The sequence below is a fragment of the Notechis scutatus genome, chromosome 3, assembly GCF_049901735.1.
Source record: "Notechis scutatus isolate UNSWTSFEM ecotype Mainland chromosome 3, rNotScu1.2, whole genome shotgun sequence".
NCBI classification, from domain to species: Eukaryota; Metazoa; Chordata; class Lepidosauria; order Squamata; family Elapidae; genus Notechis; species Notechis scutatus.
This window is the reverse complement of record NC_142011.1, coordinates 23,753,801-23,770,808: the sequence shown is the minus strand read 5'-3', so window position 1 is coordinate 23,770,808 and position 17,008 is coordinate 23,753,801. Positions and strand designations below refer to the sequence as shown.

The 17,008-nt window shown below is 35.1% G+C and overlaps 1 protein-coding gene across 2 annotated transcripts in view; it reads right to left on the bottom strand.

Annotated features, from left to right (window-relative positions):
- The window catches only part of PREX1 (phosphatidylinositol-3,4,5-trisphosphate dependent Rac exchange factor 1), a 228,435-nt gene that overhangs the window by 36,895 nt on the left and 174,532 nt on the right, over positions 1 to 17,008 (bottom strand). For both annotated transcript variants that reach the window (XM_087959300.1, XM_087959299.1), the window contains exons 15-22: positions 16,930 to 17,002; positions 12,253 to 12,395; positions 10,464 to 10,556; positions 4,944 to 5,092; positions 4,250 to 4,335; positions 3,914 to 4,050; positions 2,248 to 2,419; positions 518 to 705 (exon numbers count right to left, since the gene is read on the bottom strand). In XM_087959300.1, coding sequence (XP_087815426.1) covers positions 518 to 705; positions 2,248 to 2,419; positions 3,914 to 4,050; positions 4,250 to 4,335; positions 4,944 to 5,092; positions 10,464 to 10,556; positions 12,253 to 12,395; positions 16,930 to 17,002 — 1,041 coding nt within the window. The remainder of the gene's footprint in view (positions 1 to 517; positions 706 to 2,247; positions 2,420 to 3,913; positions 4,051 to 4,249; positions 4,336 to 4,943; positions 5,093 to 10,463; positions 10,557 to 12,252; positions 12,396 to 16,929; positions 17,003 to 17,008) is intronic.

The window sequence follows — 17,008 nt, the reverse complement described above, 5'->3', positions numbered from 1 at the left end:
TTTGCATTTCACTTTTGATACTTGGAAATATTTTATCAATTAATACTGTAATGTGTCCTATACATTTTTTCAAATGAAGGTTAATGTCTTCTTCATGCTGTATTGCTAATGCATTTTCAACTGTCTATTAAAACACAAAACCTCCTAATAATTATCATTGTCTATTCAATTGTTATAGTAAAAACATGCAAACCCCAGCATTTTCAGGACCCACAGTTTTCAGCTGCAGAAAGCCATATAAATAAAATAGCTTTCTTACCAAGTTAATATACCTTCTCTATGGTTATTCTCTAGCTCTGGGAAGCTCTTACTCCAGAGAGAGAAATCTTAAAAGCCATAACCAAAATATCTACCATCAACAAAAATATCTATTTAGTGAAATCTGCATTTTAATCCACCTTTATTAAAACATTACTCCTGACTTAAATGACATTACTCCTCATCCTTAATCTCCGGAGACAGGAGAAACCTGAAATCTGAATTGAGAAAATAGAAAATAATGCCCAGTGATATAAACCTTTGCTGTGAGGATGAAGGACCCCTTCGGTTCAATGATCTTCTCCAGGACAAAACATTTGATTCCAGCAGTGCTGACGTATTCATAAACAACAGCATGTTCTAGATGGACATTATCCACTGTTAGACTTATAAGATGGGTGTCTTCTCTTATAGTCAGAGGAGAATCAAAAGTCTGAAGGGGCAAGTCTGAAAATCAAAGTTTAGTTATTGCAATACTATAGAAACAGGGATAAGCCTACTGTCTGTATAGCCTGTTGACACAATGGAACTGTCCATATTTGTAGAAATTGCATATACATTGAATAAATGGTGCAGTTTATTTATTTATTGCATATTATTAGTTATACTTCATTTACTCTCTTCATTTATGAGTTTTATAATAAACACACAAGAACAAATCTTAATGGCATAACCATCAAATATCAATGTTACTTGCTGACTTTGACTCCCTTTATATACCAGTAAGACTCACATGAAGCTCGGGAAACACACAGAGATAAAAGATGCGTAAACATTTGGAACATCTGAAAGTGGCAATTTATTTTTCACAGAACTGTGGTGCTCAGCAACAATCCGAGCCCAGCTTTCCCAAATGTGCTATTAGGATTGCCCAATCCAATCACAGCGGTTTTATCATATATAATTTAAAAGTTTCATCTCAAATTTTCCTCCACTTCTGTCACAAATTAAAACTTTGCCTCCCAACTATGAAGAGTGACATTGGATTGATCGTATTTCTTCTTGGTAAACATTTGGTTTTATAGTAAATAAGAAAGTTTGCTCTCAGTGAAGCTAATGTAGTATAATGTGTAATTCCTTTCAGAGGGAAGCCACGTAGACAAAATATCAAATGGGGATCAAATGTCTGGAATAAACTTTTGCCTTTTTATCTGGATCATAGTTATAGCCCTTTTCTTGACAACATTCTTGTTAAGAATCCCACAGATCAGCTGCAAGTATATCACTTCCAATTTAGGTAACCAGCTAAAAGAGACAGGCCTGAGCTGGCATCTTACGTGGCACAATGAATACGATAATTCTGTTTTTAAAAATACCACAACCACATTGCTCACTATGACAGATGTGGACATGCCAAGACACTATGCAATTAGCTGGCTTGTGGCTTGGCATTGCAGCGACCAAATCAATTATCCTGCACCATCACTTCCAGGAGATTAGTAATTTTTCTCTAGTGTGCAATTGATCTATCTGATTTCTTGCTACTGTCTCATATTTGTACAGAAGCAAGAGGCTTGTGTTATACCAGCAAAAGATAAATATCTCTCCATTTGCTTCCAGAACAGGTCCTGAATTGACTGGAAATCTTTTTTAAAAATGTCCCTTGCAGACAATTTCAGCACTTGATTACCAAATAACTCACAGGTGTCTGGAACAGTTCACTTATATATATAATTGTGTTTTTCTCCTTGCATCAGTAGTTTTTTTTCTTTCTTCTTCTCATAACACCATTCCCTGAAGTATAATTCAGGCATATGAAACTACTTTACATTGGGGCCTACTTTGGTCAGTAAAGCCTATTTTCTCTGGAGTTGTTTAGAAGTTCTCTGTTTCTCTCTTTTCTTTTTTTAGGAGGAAATGGCAATACCAACACCGAGACCTTCTGAATGTAAAACACACAATTCATCATTCAAAAATAACTTATTCCTTTTGGAAAGAAAGCTACCTGGATCATTTTCTCTATTAGCATAAAGTAAGTTTTCCCCATACCTTCTTCCTGCTGGCTGTCATTAAGGGGATCAAGATCTGAATTTTCTTCAATTGACTGGTTTCCTTTAAGCATTTCTGAATGACTTCCATTCAGGTATGAGTTTGAAGCTGCCTGAAGAGCTCTCTCTTCTTCAGCATCTTCATGCGTTCTGTAAACCCATTGGTAGAAACCCTTCCAGAAAAGCAGGAATAACAGAGTATAAGACTGAATAATTCACCAAGCACTGGCTTTAAAGAAGATTTACCATTGATTATTGTTATCATTGTATACTGACTTGATTTTTGTCTTCTTAGAGCTTGGTTGTTTTCTTGCAGAGGTTTCATTAGGAGACTAGTACATGGGAGAATGGAGTTTCTTAGCTGTTTACAGATGCTTCTCAACTTATAGTTGGCCACTTAGCGACAGTTTAAAGTTAAAACAATCTTACAACCCAATTCCAAAGTTCCAATGGCTACTCCCCAGGCACACGGTCAAATGATTACATGTTGAGCGTTCAGCAACCAGCCTGCATTTACAGCCATTTGTAGCATCGCACATTTTTGCTGACATTTGCTATATTGGCTTTCTATCAACTGTGGCTTAACAATCACTTAATGACTGCCATAAAAAGGGTTGTAAAAGTGGGCCAGTCTTATATAATTGTATTCATGACCATCACCACTTACAGCCATGGATGTGATTTCCATGCTTCATTATAATTGTAAGCTGAGAATTACCTGTGTATTTGCAATGTATGGATTTCTCCTTGATTAGGACGCTGTTTCTTTTCTTTCTCACTATTTCCTGCGTATCTGAATGTTCGCTACTCTGGGCTGTTTGTTTTCTTCTCTGACTTTTGATTTTACCTTTTCTAAAAAGTTATAGACATGCAGTTTACCCTTAAATGTCTGCTGATGACTGAATCGCCTGACTACTAAGCTTTCAAAAACTTCCTTGCACCCTTTGGACTTGGCTTAGCCTACAATGTCAACAGTTTTCCCAAATTATAAACAATCAGCAAATTCCACTTCCCGCTGCATTGATGATGCTACTTAGCTTTCAAAGGAAAAACAGCCAGGCTCAAAGGACACAGCAAACCCAAGAGTTTAGCCCTGGGCTACAGTACATGTATTCTCTACAATCTAAAATTTAAAATTGATACATGATATTAAAAAGGTACTCAGATGGATTTATATGACTCCTACAGAAACTAAGTTAAGCCTCCTGCATTTGTACCCATTTTCCCTTGTTGTCTTGCTTCACCTTCCCAGAAAACAACCAATATTCTTCATGGCACCATCTGGAAGAAGAGAATAGCAAACCATTCCTGAATCAAAGCCTCTGTATGTGTTGTATCTTCCTTGAACATTGTCAGGAGTTGATCTCAACTAGAGGACAGCTTCCCTTTTGTAATTTATAAGGAAGAACACAAATAGGGCTTTGTTAGCAGAGTTTATCCTGGCAAACTAAAAGGGAAGTTATCTGTTGTATCTGTCAGAATACTTGTAACTGAAAAAAATATACATATTTTTTTTCTTCTGAACAGATGAAGAAAGGATATTAAAGCATTTATTTAGCAGATTAGTTTCATCACAAGACATTTTTTTTCTTTTCCCTTCCCAAAACATTGTAAGAAAACATACTGTAAGAAAACCCATCCCTTCCTTCACACACCTATTTACTCACCAGAAATTCCTGCTGCCTATTCCTGTATGATGAAAAGTGATCCAGAACTTCAGTGTAATTTTCATTCATCACATTATTTCCATTTACTTTCAGGACACACTGGCCTGGGTGAAGCCCCAAAGCTGCTGCATCTGATCCTTTGAGGGCAGACAGGAGAATCTCAACAGATTTTCTCAATAACAGGATAGATAGATAATGCATTTACATGATATATAAAATACAGTGTAAAATGTTGTGCTTTTAAAAAGATATTTCCTTGTTAATATTTTTGAGATGACAGCCTCTCAACAAGTGTTAGTGTTATCAACAAGACACATGTCCATATTCTTTCCTTACCTCTCCCCACAGCATGGACGTAGGGTGGTGCTTCTCCGCATATCTGGAAACACAACTTGTCATTGCAATCTGGAATTTTGATAATCCTGCCAAAAATTAAGACAATTACATATAAGAAAAAAGTCTTGACTGGCAAAGTATGGATATTATGTTCTGTTTGAGTTACTCCATGTCACTGAAAATCTAGGAGTATATTCTACAGGGAATTCTCTGACTAAAAAGTCAAAAATCAGTCACAGCTCCTAGTGTGCTGTTTATTATAAATGAGACTACCAAAATTAACAGACTATCAAAAGTCAAACGAAAGAATAAAGAAGTATTAATTATCAGGAACATGATATCAGAAAACTCTACACTAAAGATGTTGCACTAGAGAATTATTTCATTATTGTTAAATATGTTTTCCCAAATTCAATTTCAAGTGTATGTTTAAGCTATTAAGTCAGACTCATTGGATAAACCTTGGGTAGTCTATTTTATGGTTAACAGAAGACTATGAGTCATACTTTTGGAATCCAGATTTATGGGTACATTTGTTCTCTGAATCAGGGACACAAGATTATAAATCTATTGTGTCCATATCCACATGTGTTCTCTCCATCTCCCTTGGAATATGCTGGAGAGAATATGGTCTCGCAATCTCCCTTGGAATATACAAGAATCATCTCATGGTTGAATTTTTCTAGGATCTTACTCTTTAGATTTGGTGGCCACAAGAAGTCGAAGAGGCCGCCGAGAGCAGAAAGACTGGTTTAAGGTGGTCTCAACCTCTTGAAATGAACGCAGAAACACAAGATCCTCATTCATGGAATAAATTTTTCGACCAACCTGCAAGCCCGCCATCTGAAATGATGCATAAATATTACAAACTATGCCACATTATTAAACATGTGAATTAGAAAGCAGTGTCTTTTCCCCAAGTTTTGCTTTGGAGATCTCTATTCCCTTATCGAAAACTTAGACATATCAACAGGTAAGATTGTAAGAAAGAAAGTTTACCAAATTTTGGTGAAATAAAAGTCTGACCAATGGAAGAAAGCACTGGGTATACTCGAAAACTTTCTTGCTATACCTGGGGCAATGATGAGACAAAAAAAATGGCTCATAAGAATAAGAACAGTAGGAACTAAACCTAAAAACGTACACTGTGTGACAACACACTATGTTCATGATATATGTTCTGATATTCCTTTGTCAACTGATTTGCTTTGATGGATCTAATTGGAAGATGATCAGGAAACACTAGGGCTGGGGGTTAAGAGTGTGGTGACAGAAAATTAATTCTGGAGATTAGCACTGCAAAATTACTTTCATACTATTGCTAAAGAAACCTCAAGGACATGTCCGTGAAGTCATCAAGATGCAAACTCAATTCAAAGGAGAGTTTATCTAGGGAGAGGAAAACTACAAGAATGACAATGGAAAAGACTCCAAAATCTAGGTTTGGTATCAAAATATCTATATCTATCTATCTTTATCTCTCTATCTATCAGATTTACCAGAATTATTGCTATCTTCTTACCAATCCAATAGATAACTTTCAACAATTTACAAAAGAACCAATGCACAAACATACATTTAATAAATAAGCTGCAATGTATAAGTGTACAATAAATTTACCCACAAACTGGAATTTCAAAAAGTGGCAGCAAATTTAAAACGATGCATTTAATTGAGATAGTTATTGTATTCCCTGTTTCAATTCCTAATAATCAGGTATAGTTAGCTGGATGTTGGCTTTCTATGTGAGCTTTTGCATGGACATAGATCAAAGCTGTTAGATGCAATTAAATTAATTTTCAGACAGCCGGTTGTCAAATGTTTCCTCAAAGCAGAGAAGTAAACATGTTTGGGGGGAAACGCCTTGGTTTTTTTCTTCATCTTGACAGTGTGTGACTGTATTTAGTATGAAACACGCACAGATGAAATATCAAAATAAATTCCATCAAACTAGACTTACTCAATCATCTACAGAGCTAACAATTTGCCAGTGTTGAAAGCATCTACTTGACAAGGCAATATGATTCCAAAAATTCTGCAGAAGCCTGAAAAGGGTACAAAGGTATTCAGCTTCCAGGGAAAGAGGTTTCTAGATTATTTAAGAAGAATTAGGAGTAATCCAGTTTTGGATTGGGACATTTTTTCCCTCCCCATAAATTTAGTAACTGACTTCTCATGGGCTTCAGCACCTAATATATAAGTATAAGTTATAGTATAAGGTTAGTAATAATGTTCCATTATGTTATTGCAAATATTGAATCATTACTAAAAATTACAAATTATTTTGACCATACTAAAGAATTTTACAAATGAAATTTATAAATGTAACTACTACTAATTGTTATTGATGATACTAGCGCAGGAAATGTAACTCAGAACAGAATCTGCTGCGGTTTATGCTGTATTTGTGTTTGTATTTTATTGGTATTGTACTGTATTATATAGGAATTGCCACAAAGAAGATGGAGTCAAGCTATTCTCCAATAGAAGCAATGGATGGAAACTAATCAAGAAGAGAAGCAACCTAGAACTAAAGAGAAATTTCCTGACAGTTAGAACAATCAGTGGAATGACTTGTCTCCGGAAACTGTGGGTGCTCCAACACTGGAGGTTTTTAAGAAGAGATTGGACAACCATTTGTCTGAAATGGTATAAGGGTTTCCTGCCTGAGCAGGGGGCTGGACTAGAAGACCTCCAAGGTCCCTTTCAACTCTGTTATTTTGTTCTATTCTATATTCATATATACTGTAGACCAGGGGTCTCCAACCTTGGCCACTTTAACACTTGTGGACCTCAACTCCCAGAATTCCTCAGCCAGCAAAGCTGGCTGAGGAATTCTGGGAGTTGAAGTCCACAAGTCTTAAAGTAGCCAAGGTTGGAGACCCTGCTGTAGACAGCCAGTTTTGTATAGTGGCTAAGGTGCTGTCTATGAAGTAGAAGATTGTGAGTTCTAGTCCCATCTTAAGCATCAAATCCTAAATCTAAGTGACTTTGGGTCACTCAGTCTCTCTTAAATAAATGACTGCACTTTCTCAACACACTAAGCAAATGAATTAAAAAAGAGGGGGTTTTGGATTGAACATCTCATAGGAGTTTAGGTTACAAGAAAATCTGTCTACTGTAGCTTACAGGTAGTCCATTTATTTAATGGATGTTCAAAATTTCAACGGCACCAGAAAAAAATGACTTAATTGTTGCAGCATCCCCATGGTCACATGATCAAAATTTAGGTGTTTGGTAGCCAGCATGTGTTTGACAGTTGGTGTCCCAGTCTCTCTCTCTCTCTCTCTCTCTCTCTCACACACACACACACACACACACACACACACACACGGGCATATATTAATGTTGCACATAAATTAATGAAATAACTAGTGGCTACTCCAAGACCAATGCCAATTTATATTTTTGTGGGTAAGCTCATTTGGAATAATATATACATAAACAGAAAGAGCACTAAATTTGCATGGATTTTTTTTTCTAAAGATCTACAGAAAAGTTACTGGGAAAACTATCCCCTTTTGAACTCTTACTGGAAGAATATTCATTCTTATGACATACATAATATTTTGTGTGACTTTTCTTCTATAAATAAGAATTATGTTTATTATTAAAAGGTTTCCCTTTATACAAGAATAGAATTCCATGTCAATCATATGCTTACATCTTATTTAATTTCTCAGAAAATTGCTTCAATTAACTTCAGAGCTGTATGAATTCTATGTGGAGTATGTTTTAAAATGTAATATTTAATATCAACAATGATCAAGTATTTTAAATAATTTTGAAATTTTTAGAGAAAAAATACCCACATTCCTAAAAATTTTCTCAGTCATAAATAAATTCCTGGCTCATGGTTACCATAACCACAGTTATGCAAAACTCCAGAATATAATATGCAATTATGCAACCACCTATATTTTCCCTAATTTCTACTGGATTTGAAATATGTTTTATGAATTGCTTGAAGTACAAAATACTATATAAATGAGTCCATATCTTATTTCTCTTATTAGTCATATAGTGTCAATAAACACTATTTAATGTGGCATTTTACAATCCCGTAAATATGAAAGATTTTACAATCCCATAAATATCACCAAGATTTTATAGCTCCCAGTCTTCAACCTGGAGAGCATCAGAAATTTTAGCCAATGATTTATACCCATTTAGCTGATCCTTTGCTTGATCCTTTGTAATATCAAAAGACAATTAATGAATTGAATAAAATATTATTGTCACAAGATTTCAAGTCATGGAAATTGAGCTGATGGTTCATGGCAAAAATTTAAGGAAAGGAAGCAAAAAGATTTTTGGAATGTTTTTTAAACCTGCTTAAAAAACACAATTGCCAAATTGTGTGCAACTGTAGTCTTTATGTCCCCAACAAAACCCTTTTAATAGGTGACTGTCCTATGAAATTTATTGAGGAGTTCAGCTATTAAAATACCTTGTAAACAGATACCATCAATCATGACAAAATAGATAATAAAGCACAATCTTCTCCAGCCAAATGACCTCTAGATGGATTGAAGTACACCTCCCATCATTTCCACTCAGCGTGGCCAGTGTCTAGAGATAGGAATTGTAGTTCAGTCTCTCTACAGGATAATAGGTTGTAGAATGTGAACAAGCACAATCATTTTACACAAACTGCTTGGGAGGCAGATTGTCACCCTTGAAAAACTAAGCAGGTCTGGAAATGCTCAGCAAATGAAAAGATAACCATCCAGCAATTCCTTCCTTCTACATGAGAATAATTCATCTCATCACCTAATCATCTCTTGCAAACCAGATACTTTTTAGTGAGAGGTCAATGGGAGCTATAGTCAAGTAACCTTTGCAAGGAGAGGATCTACCTAGGGTTTAGCTCAGCATTTGAAATGATTAGATTAGTTAAAAAACATTATTTCAAGAGAGTCAAACAAATAATTTTCAACTCTGTTATTTGGTAATGTGTATTTTGTATATTGGCATAACATCTGAGTCCTTCCTTGGATTATAGGCAGCCCACGACACTCCTTGGTTTACTGAGCAATTTGAGGATATGAAATAAACAAATATACAGCTAGACCAGTTTCACTGCACAAGTTCACTTATTGTGTAGTAGTGCTGGTATCAAAGATGGCTTATTTTTTCCACCTTTATTGTCTCCTCAATGAACAGCACACATACATGATCGCATCTCATCTCATCTCATGATCTTACTTGCTGAGACATTTAACACACGCTTCCCCTTAAATTTCATCCCATACTTTTGTTTTCCACCATTTCAATGTAAGTCCAGCAGGTGTCAGCACTTTGCTGATCTTGTCTGAACTTCAAAAGATAAGCAAAACAGACCTGCTATTTGATAGATCATTGGGCAATCTTACAGTTGGGAGACTAGATTGAAAAGTTGAAGAGAATAGAAGAGGACAATTGCCAATCAGTTCTGCACTGTTGTTTAAGTAACTATGGTACATAAACATGTCGATATAATAATCAAGAGTTGAATTTGATCCAAGGGAGCCTTTCTTATGTCAATATGCATGTATATTCTCAATTATCAGTGTTCTGATAATCAGAAAATGATTAATAATACCATATATAGTATTTTAATTTCCAATTGACACACCTTTTTTCCTTAATTTTCTTAACATTTCAGGGAAAGCTAGTGATCAGGAACTCTTGCAGCATTTTATTTTCAACTTCAAAGCAATTATGAAGGCTATTAATTTAATGAGGAAATAGCTCTGTAGGTGAGTTTTGGAGTTAACTCTTTCATTTGATTCTCGTTTCCTGATCTTAATCCTTTCCCCTAAGATATTAATCACTATGCTGCAGAGAACAAATCACTTTCAATGATTGAAGATCGAAACACAGATTTATAGCAAATAGCTTCACATTTGCAAAAAAGTACATTATTCTGGGCTTTTATTGATCACTTCAACCAATTTTCATAACTTGATATCCCTTCAGATATGAAGGCTTAGTGTTTGGGAAATGAATAGAATTTTAGCCCCAACATATCTGGAGTGTACTAACTTGAGAGCAGTGTACTGAATTTTTCCACAAAAATGATAGATCCAAAGGTGCAAAACTTTTCAGTACACCAAGGAAATTTAATGAACGAGGCATTATAGAAGGTGTGACATGTTTTATCATTTTTAAAAACATATGAAACTCTGCAGATTTATTTAGGAGGAAATAGTTACAATTCAGAAGTGCTTACCTCTGCATGTGAACCCCGACGAACAGATTTTACCACAACGGCTTTGTTCTTTTCTTCTATGTCAAATCCATAGTCATCCTCTTCTGGAAGAACCTTGGAACAACATTAAAAAAAACCAAAATCTTTAACACACAAGAGTTTGCTTGTTTTTTGCAAAACAAACAAACTATCTATTTGTTTCCAAATAGTTTTCCTATTTCAATTCATTTTTTCCCCCCAACAATTCTGTCAACTGAAGACAAAATATTCTCCATTTCTTTCCATTACTTTCCATTACAAAATTAGTAAACTAAAAACTTGGAGGAGAATCATATTCTTCTTTAGCCTTTAATAATATAGTTTTAGTTATTTGTTTTTTCCTGAATGATGGAGATTTTTTCACTGAAGTGATTATTTGTTAAGGAAAGCTGCATACTAGTAGAAATGCAGAGTTTCAATTGCTTCTTGTTTCAGCTCAGTATGTATAATTGATGCCTTCAAGGCAGTGACTGGCATACAGATCAGATAAAAGATAAAGATGCTGAAAGCTAAACTAATAGTAGGCATGATGATTTCATGTTTGTACAGGGTCTTAATCAAATTAAGGATTAGGATACTTCATCCAAATTATATCAGAAAACATCACTTCCTGCAAAAGCCTTTTTTAAAGCTAAGATCTTTGGATGAAGGACTGTTCTTCCCTGGTAAATAATTACACGTATCCTCACTTAACAACCATTTGTTAGCAACTGTTCAGAATTACAATGATGCTGAACAAATGGTAGTTACTAGTTGTTAAATTCTACAGTCAATTGGATCTAATGAGGAAACTCATCAACTTGATTTTTATTTGGGAAAATTTCAGAATTGTTTGAAAATGGACCAAATGATTTTTTTTTGTTCTTTTCCCAAAAGTATGGCTATAATTCAACAGAATTCATGTGGAAAAAAACTCAGCAAACCTGCATTGTTGGGATGTTAACCAGAGCAAAATATTTTTAAGTATGATATACTGGTGATGTACTTAATACAAAACAATTCCAGCATAAATAACCTTTGATTTTAAACTCCCTTCAAATCTAAAACAAAGTTCCACAGAGTTAGCATTAAATACAATCTCAGCTAGTTAATGCAAATATTTATTTCTATATTACATAGCTTCTCATTAAATTCAGAAGAATTGTAGAATAATATTTCATCCAACTGAAGAATCATCGCTCAGTAGTTATAACTTTTAATAAAAGTCTATTTATAAATTTGAGGAATCGCCATCTTAAAGCACCATGCATTGTTGTACAAGCTAGTTCATACAAATTTATGCAGGTGCTAATGGCCTGGTTTAGAAAAAAAAGAAAGTAAGTTAACTGTTGTTTTAGATAAGCTAGTTTAGATATTAGGAGTCAACTATCAGTGGCATATGTTGTCTATAACTGTCATTGTTTCTTTATGACTAAACCACAGCGATAGGAAATTTAATCAGATCCACAAGTTAATTTCTGGCTTTTCCCATGACCAGGTCTCTTATGTCAATTCCCACAGACCAAGTGATCCATTTTTTTTTCCTCTGTGGAAAAGTATACAATTGTTCTTGGCTTCTGCAGTGAAGCCCTTAACAGGATAATCCTCACCTTATGCAAAATATCAGTTCCTTTTTTTTTTCTTAGAGAGATATGCAGTTGAAAATCTCTCTCTAGCAGAGCCCAGAGACGAGATTTTTGTATTTACAACAGATTAATTGGCACACAGTGTGTCAGAATTACAAGATTTTTTGTTAGAATTGAATACATTTGTCTGGATTGATTTTTCTTACCAGCAAACTTTTAGCTAAGATGTTTTCAATGAGCTTGAAGTCATTTCGCAGAGGCTTACTCTTGGAATTTGTACCTTCCATCTCCTCATCGGCATGAAAACGGAAGTACTGAGATTCATCTCTGAATTCACTCTTCTCCAGGACTTGAGACCAAAAAGTGGGAAGCAGGAAAACATGCCATTATTTTCATACATCTACATGAAATCTACAAGTTAAATTAATCTCAGCCACTGCAGTCTTAAAGTAATGGTCTATGAACAAATCCCCAACAGGAACATCATAAAGCTATGTATTGTTTCTAAAGAGTCTTTAGTCCACCTTAAGTGTTTGAGGTTGGGTGCTAAACTTTGGGTTTTGTCCATGAACCGGGTCATTTTACATTGAAAGGCATTATGTTACATCCTGAGTCTTATCTGGGTGAAAAAAAATTTTTTTTTTGAAAAAAATCAAATCAAATTAACAATGTTTCTTTCTGGAAAATAGACAATTGACACTGTAGTTACAGAGAAAACCTCAGTGTGAAATTAACAGGATTCCTCCAACATAAACACAATGTTCAAAGCAAGTTTTTGGCTTAAATCAGTTCCTTCCCTTCCCTTATCTCTCTCTCCCCATTTTCAAACTCTATAAATTGATGGTTTGTGTCCTGCTAGCCCCCAATGGGAAAAAGTTGTTCTCTTTGCATCATGTCTGACACTGTGTCCCTGCAGCTAGCCAGGAGCCTGGCTTTCACACTGCTGACACAGAATCTAAAATATCCAAGGAAGGACACAAAACAACGGCTGCTTTTCATCCATGGCTTGGAAAAATTCCAATTGATAAACATAGGTCCATTGTGAGGCTTCCAAAGACCAGCCCATTCCATGAAAAACTGAAAATGGACATAGTGCTAAATTTACTCCTCAGCTGCAGCTCTTCTCCTTCAGCACTTTTAAAATCATTTACTTGTCTGAAATGCATCAACCCAGTTTGAATATGGAGGCCATATACGAATAGCTTCAGAAATAGTATTATCTATGAAAATATATAAAAAGGAATGAGCAGATGCATTGCTTATCATCCATTTTTATAGTTTATTCAGATTTACTGAACTGGTCCTAACAAAATTTCTGTATCATATAGGGAGAGTCAGTTTGGTATAGTGGTTATAGACACTGGGCCTGAAACTATGTGTTCTACTCCTGCCTTAGGCATGAAGCTAACTTGGGCCAGTCACTCTCTCTTAGACCTAAGAAGACATCTATAGAAAACATGTCTGAAATATATTGAAAGAAGCCCACTTGCCTTTCAGAAAAGCATTTGTGGGACAACCATGAACTGGATGATTGAGACTCTCCATAGACATATTGCATGGACTTGCCAAAATTGCCATTTGGTGGCCCAGAGTTTGACTTGAAAATAAGTACCATATTGCCCCTTCTTGCAGTTATTTCATTAGACATTCCATTCATTAAACATAATAGTAGCATTTCCAAAGCTGGACAAAACCTGAACTGTCACTGTCCTAATCTTTAGACCTGCAAATTATGGGGACTATAATCTAACTCCTCTTGTGGTAAATCACAATAGGCTGACATAGAATAGGTCCAATTTATTTTCTCTAGTTCTCATGTTCAGCAATAAATATGGGTGCTCAGTCATCCCAAACAGCGCCATCAATAAGCTTGGGGAAAACCAGAAGTCTGAATAAATGAAAAATAATAAGTTTATGCCTAGAGTCCAAAACAATCTAATGAGGGAAATGGAACCAAATTTAAACAAAGGACAGAGAAGGTTCAGTTCCCAGCATTCAAGTCCAGCACCAGTTAAATGGTAATATCCACAGCCCTGCAAGGCTGTGTTGATGTCTCTTCTGATGCCTTAAAACCTTTAGGGCAGGTATCCATGTAGCTCCTCTGCACTTTGTTCCTGTTACTATCAATACTGGGATGGCTGCACATGTTGTTAGAATAATAGAGATGATTCACCAGAAGGCCTGCCAGCACCTCTGATAAATTAGGTTACACAGCATAAATTGAAAATGTCCCTGCCTAAGGCCACAGTGGAAAGCTTTAAACTGGATCAGTGGTCTCATAACCTCAAAAACAATGTAAGTGGCCATCCCATTAATAAAGTGCAATTCTCTGGGGGAAGGGCCTTTGGTTTATTATTAAAATATACATAGGGCATGCTGCGTAAAGCCATGCTTATGAAGTATCTTTGCTCATTCAAAAAGAACATTGTAGGAGAATAAACGCCAGCAAGCTCAAGAGCAGGTTCAAAGAATTTGGCTTTCTAGAGAATTTGGCTTTCTAGAAAATGCTCTCTATATTTTCTAAATCAGTTTCTTTTTCCTATTTTTCCTTCAAATGTCCAGAATACAATAGTTATCAGGACAAGAATACAAAAAGAAGTGGAAAATAAATTACATTAATTAAAGCTGCCTGAAAAGATGCCAGAATAATCTGAGGCCATTGTGTCTTCCTAGAGTTCCACTTTATTGCATAGCAAACAAAGGAAAGAAAGACTGTGATGTGTGTGGGAGAATTGCCTTTCATTTCATAGAGCCTTTGCTGCTCACTGAAAGACATCAATATGCAGATAAACCTTGGATATACTTCTCTTATCTAATAATATCCCTGATCCCTGAATTTGTGTTCTAGAGGGAGGGTTATGCTATTTATTGTTTATATTTTTAATTATTTTAAAAATATTTTTAAGGATAAGAAAAAATGAAGCAAAAGAAGAAAAAGAAAAAAATTGATTCAGAAAAATACTATCTATTGGGAATTTTAAAAAATGCTATCTATAAGGAATTACAGCACCAGATTGTACAGTTAGTGCTCAGGTCATGTTAGTGCTCAGGTGGTGAGATATTAACAATAAAACACAAAGTACATTAAAATATTTTAATGATGTAATACGTTAAACATACAAAAGAAAAAACTACTAAACATTATTAAATATTAGCTTCTAACTTCCTTTGTTGTATATATAGAATAGAATAGAATAGAATAGAATAGAATAGAATAGAATAGAATAGAATAGAATAGAATAGAATGGGTTTATTGGCCAAGAGTGATCTCCAATGCTTGTAGAGTTTTAATTGTTTTGTGTGTTTCCGATTTTAATTATTTTTTCCTTTAAAACCATATTTTAAATATTTATTTTTGCTTTGCTGCAAAACATACAGCAGTTATGGAAGTTATTCTTGCTTAAATAGGGTTAGATTTCTATTGTGAATGTATGTTGTTACTATTACCATTATTTTGTACTCTTAAAGTTTAAGTTCTGGTCTGATAGCTTTGGTAATGTATCTCTTTTCAAATGTGCTAAATTTGTCCTTGCAGCCATAAATATATGTCTTAATAAATTGTGATTTAATTTTTTTCATTGTTTATTGATTCACTTATTCATTTTGTACGGAAAAATACATGAAGCCCTATGTAGGCTGGTAGCTGTTTCAGAATTATTTCTCAAACAACCAACAAATGGACTGGTTGCCTTCTATCACAACTATTCTCAAATCTTCAAAGATTGGACTAGGTTCACACAAAGCCATACGTTGGTTAACCATCATTTACTTAACCTCAGTTGGCAGGGCTTGAAAAGCACATTAAGTTATAAAATGTGGTTTACATACCACAAAAGCTGGGTTCATGCAATATATAAAGCCAAAGCTAAATGAATCATATTACAGCTGAGCTAAAACCTCTATTGCTCTCTTCTGTACAACATCTATTTAACATGCAAGGATTTTCATTTTCTTTTCTTGTTTCTCTTGTCTCACTTTCTTGCTGATCTGTGACCTGCACACATCCAGACAGACAGACAGGTAGATGGAATAGGGAGTGTGGGAATATAATTCCCATCCTCAGTGTTACAATTCTTCTTTGTTGCTGACTCTGTGGAATGAAACATCTGAACTGTAATTTATTTGCAAACATATTTTTTACCAGGGAAATCTAGCATTTGCAGACTGATTTGTGAAGAACTGATGGGTAAAGGTTTTTCTTTAAGTTTGTCCCAAACATCTAATTTTAAGAAAGAGATACTTTCCCATCACCAAGAGGATCTGGTGAGATCCTGTGTTGCTTTTGTCTCCTACTTTTGAGTAACTAAACCTAGGATTTAGATTTTAACCTGCTTCCCTCACTAGGAGACACCCACTGACTCCACCAAGTTTAAACTATGACCACTTCTGCTTTTCAAATGTAGCTCTCATCCTAAAGATTCTTTACCAGAATTTTACTATTTTTACACAGAAGGAAAGGAACTAGAATAACTGGGCTTGTCTGTTGCTTAACAGTCCAGTTTAATAGTTATTGAAAGCAACTACTATTACCTTGAAAATATATTGGGAAAAAGACCATGATTCCAGGAGATGTAATCCAGAGTATGCTTGATTTAAAGTCTGTCATAAAATTGACCACGTTCATTGGTTAAATAGAACAGAATAGAATACCTTTATTATCATTGCATTCCACGAATACAATGAAATTTGAAAGCTACTCCAGCACAGTGCCCAAAACACCCCAATCACAAATGCACTGTTTGATTCAAGACAATTACTGCCTTGGAAAGGAAACTGTTTCTCAACCTATTAGTCCTCATTTTAAGACACCTATAACGAAGAAACAAAGAAACAAAGTTAAATCCTTGTTAATTGATTAGGATAAGGAGGAATTAATGGCTTACCATGATGCATAAAACCATTGTTACAGAGCCCAACTCCCAGTGCCACAGCATCCTCTCTGGTCTGACAGTCTCCCTAGTA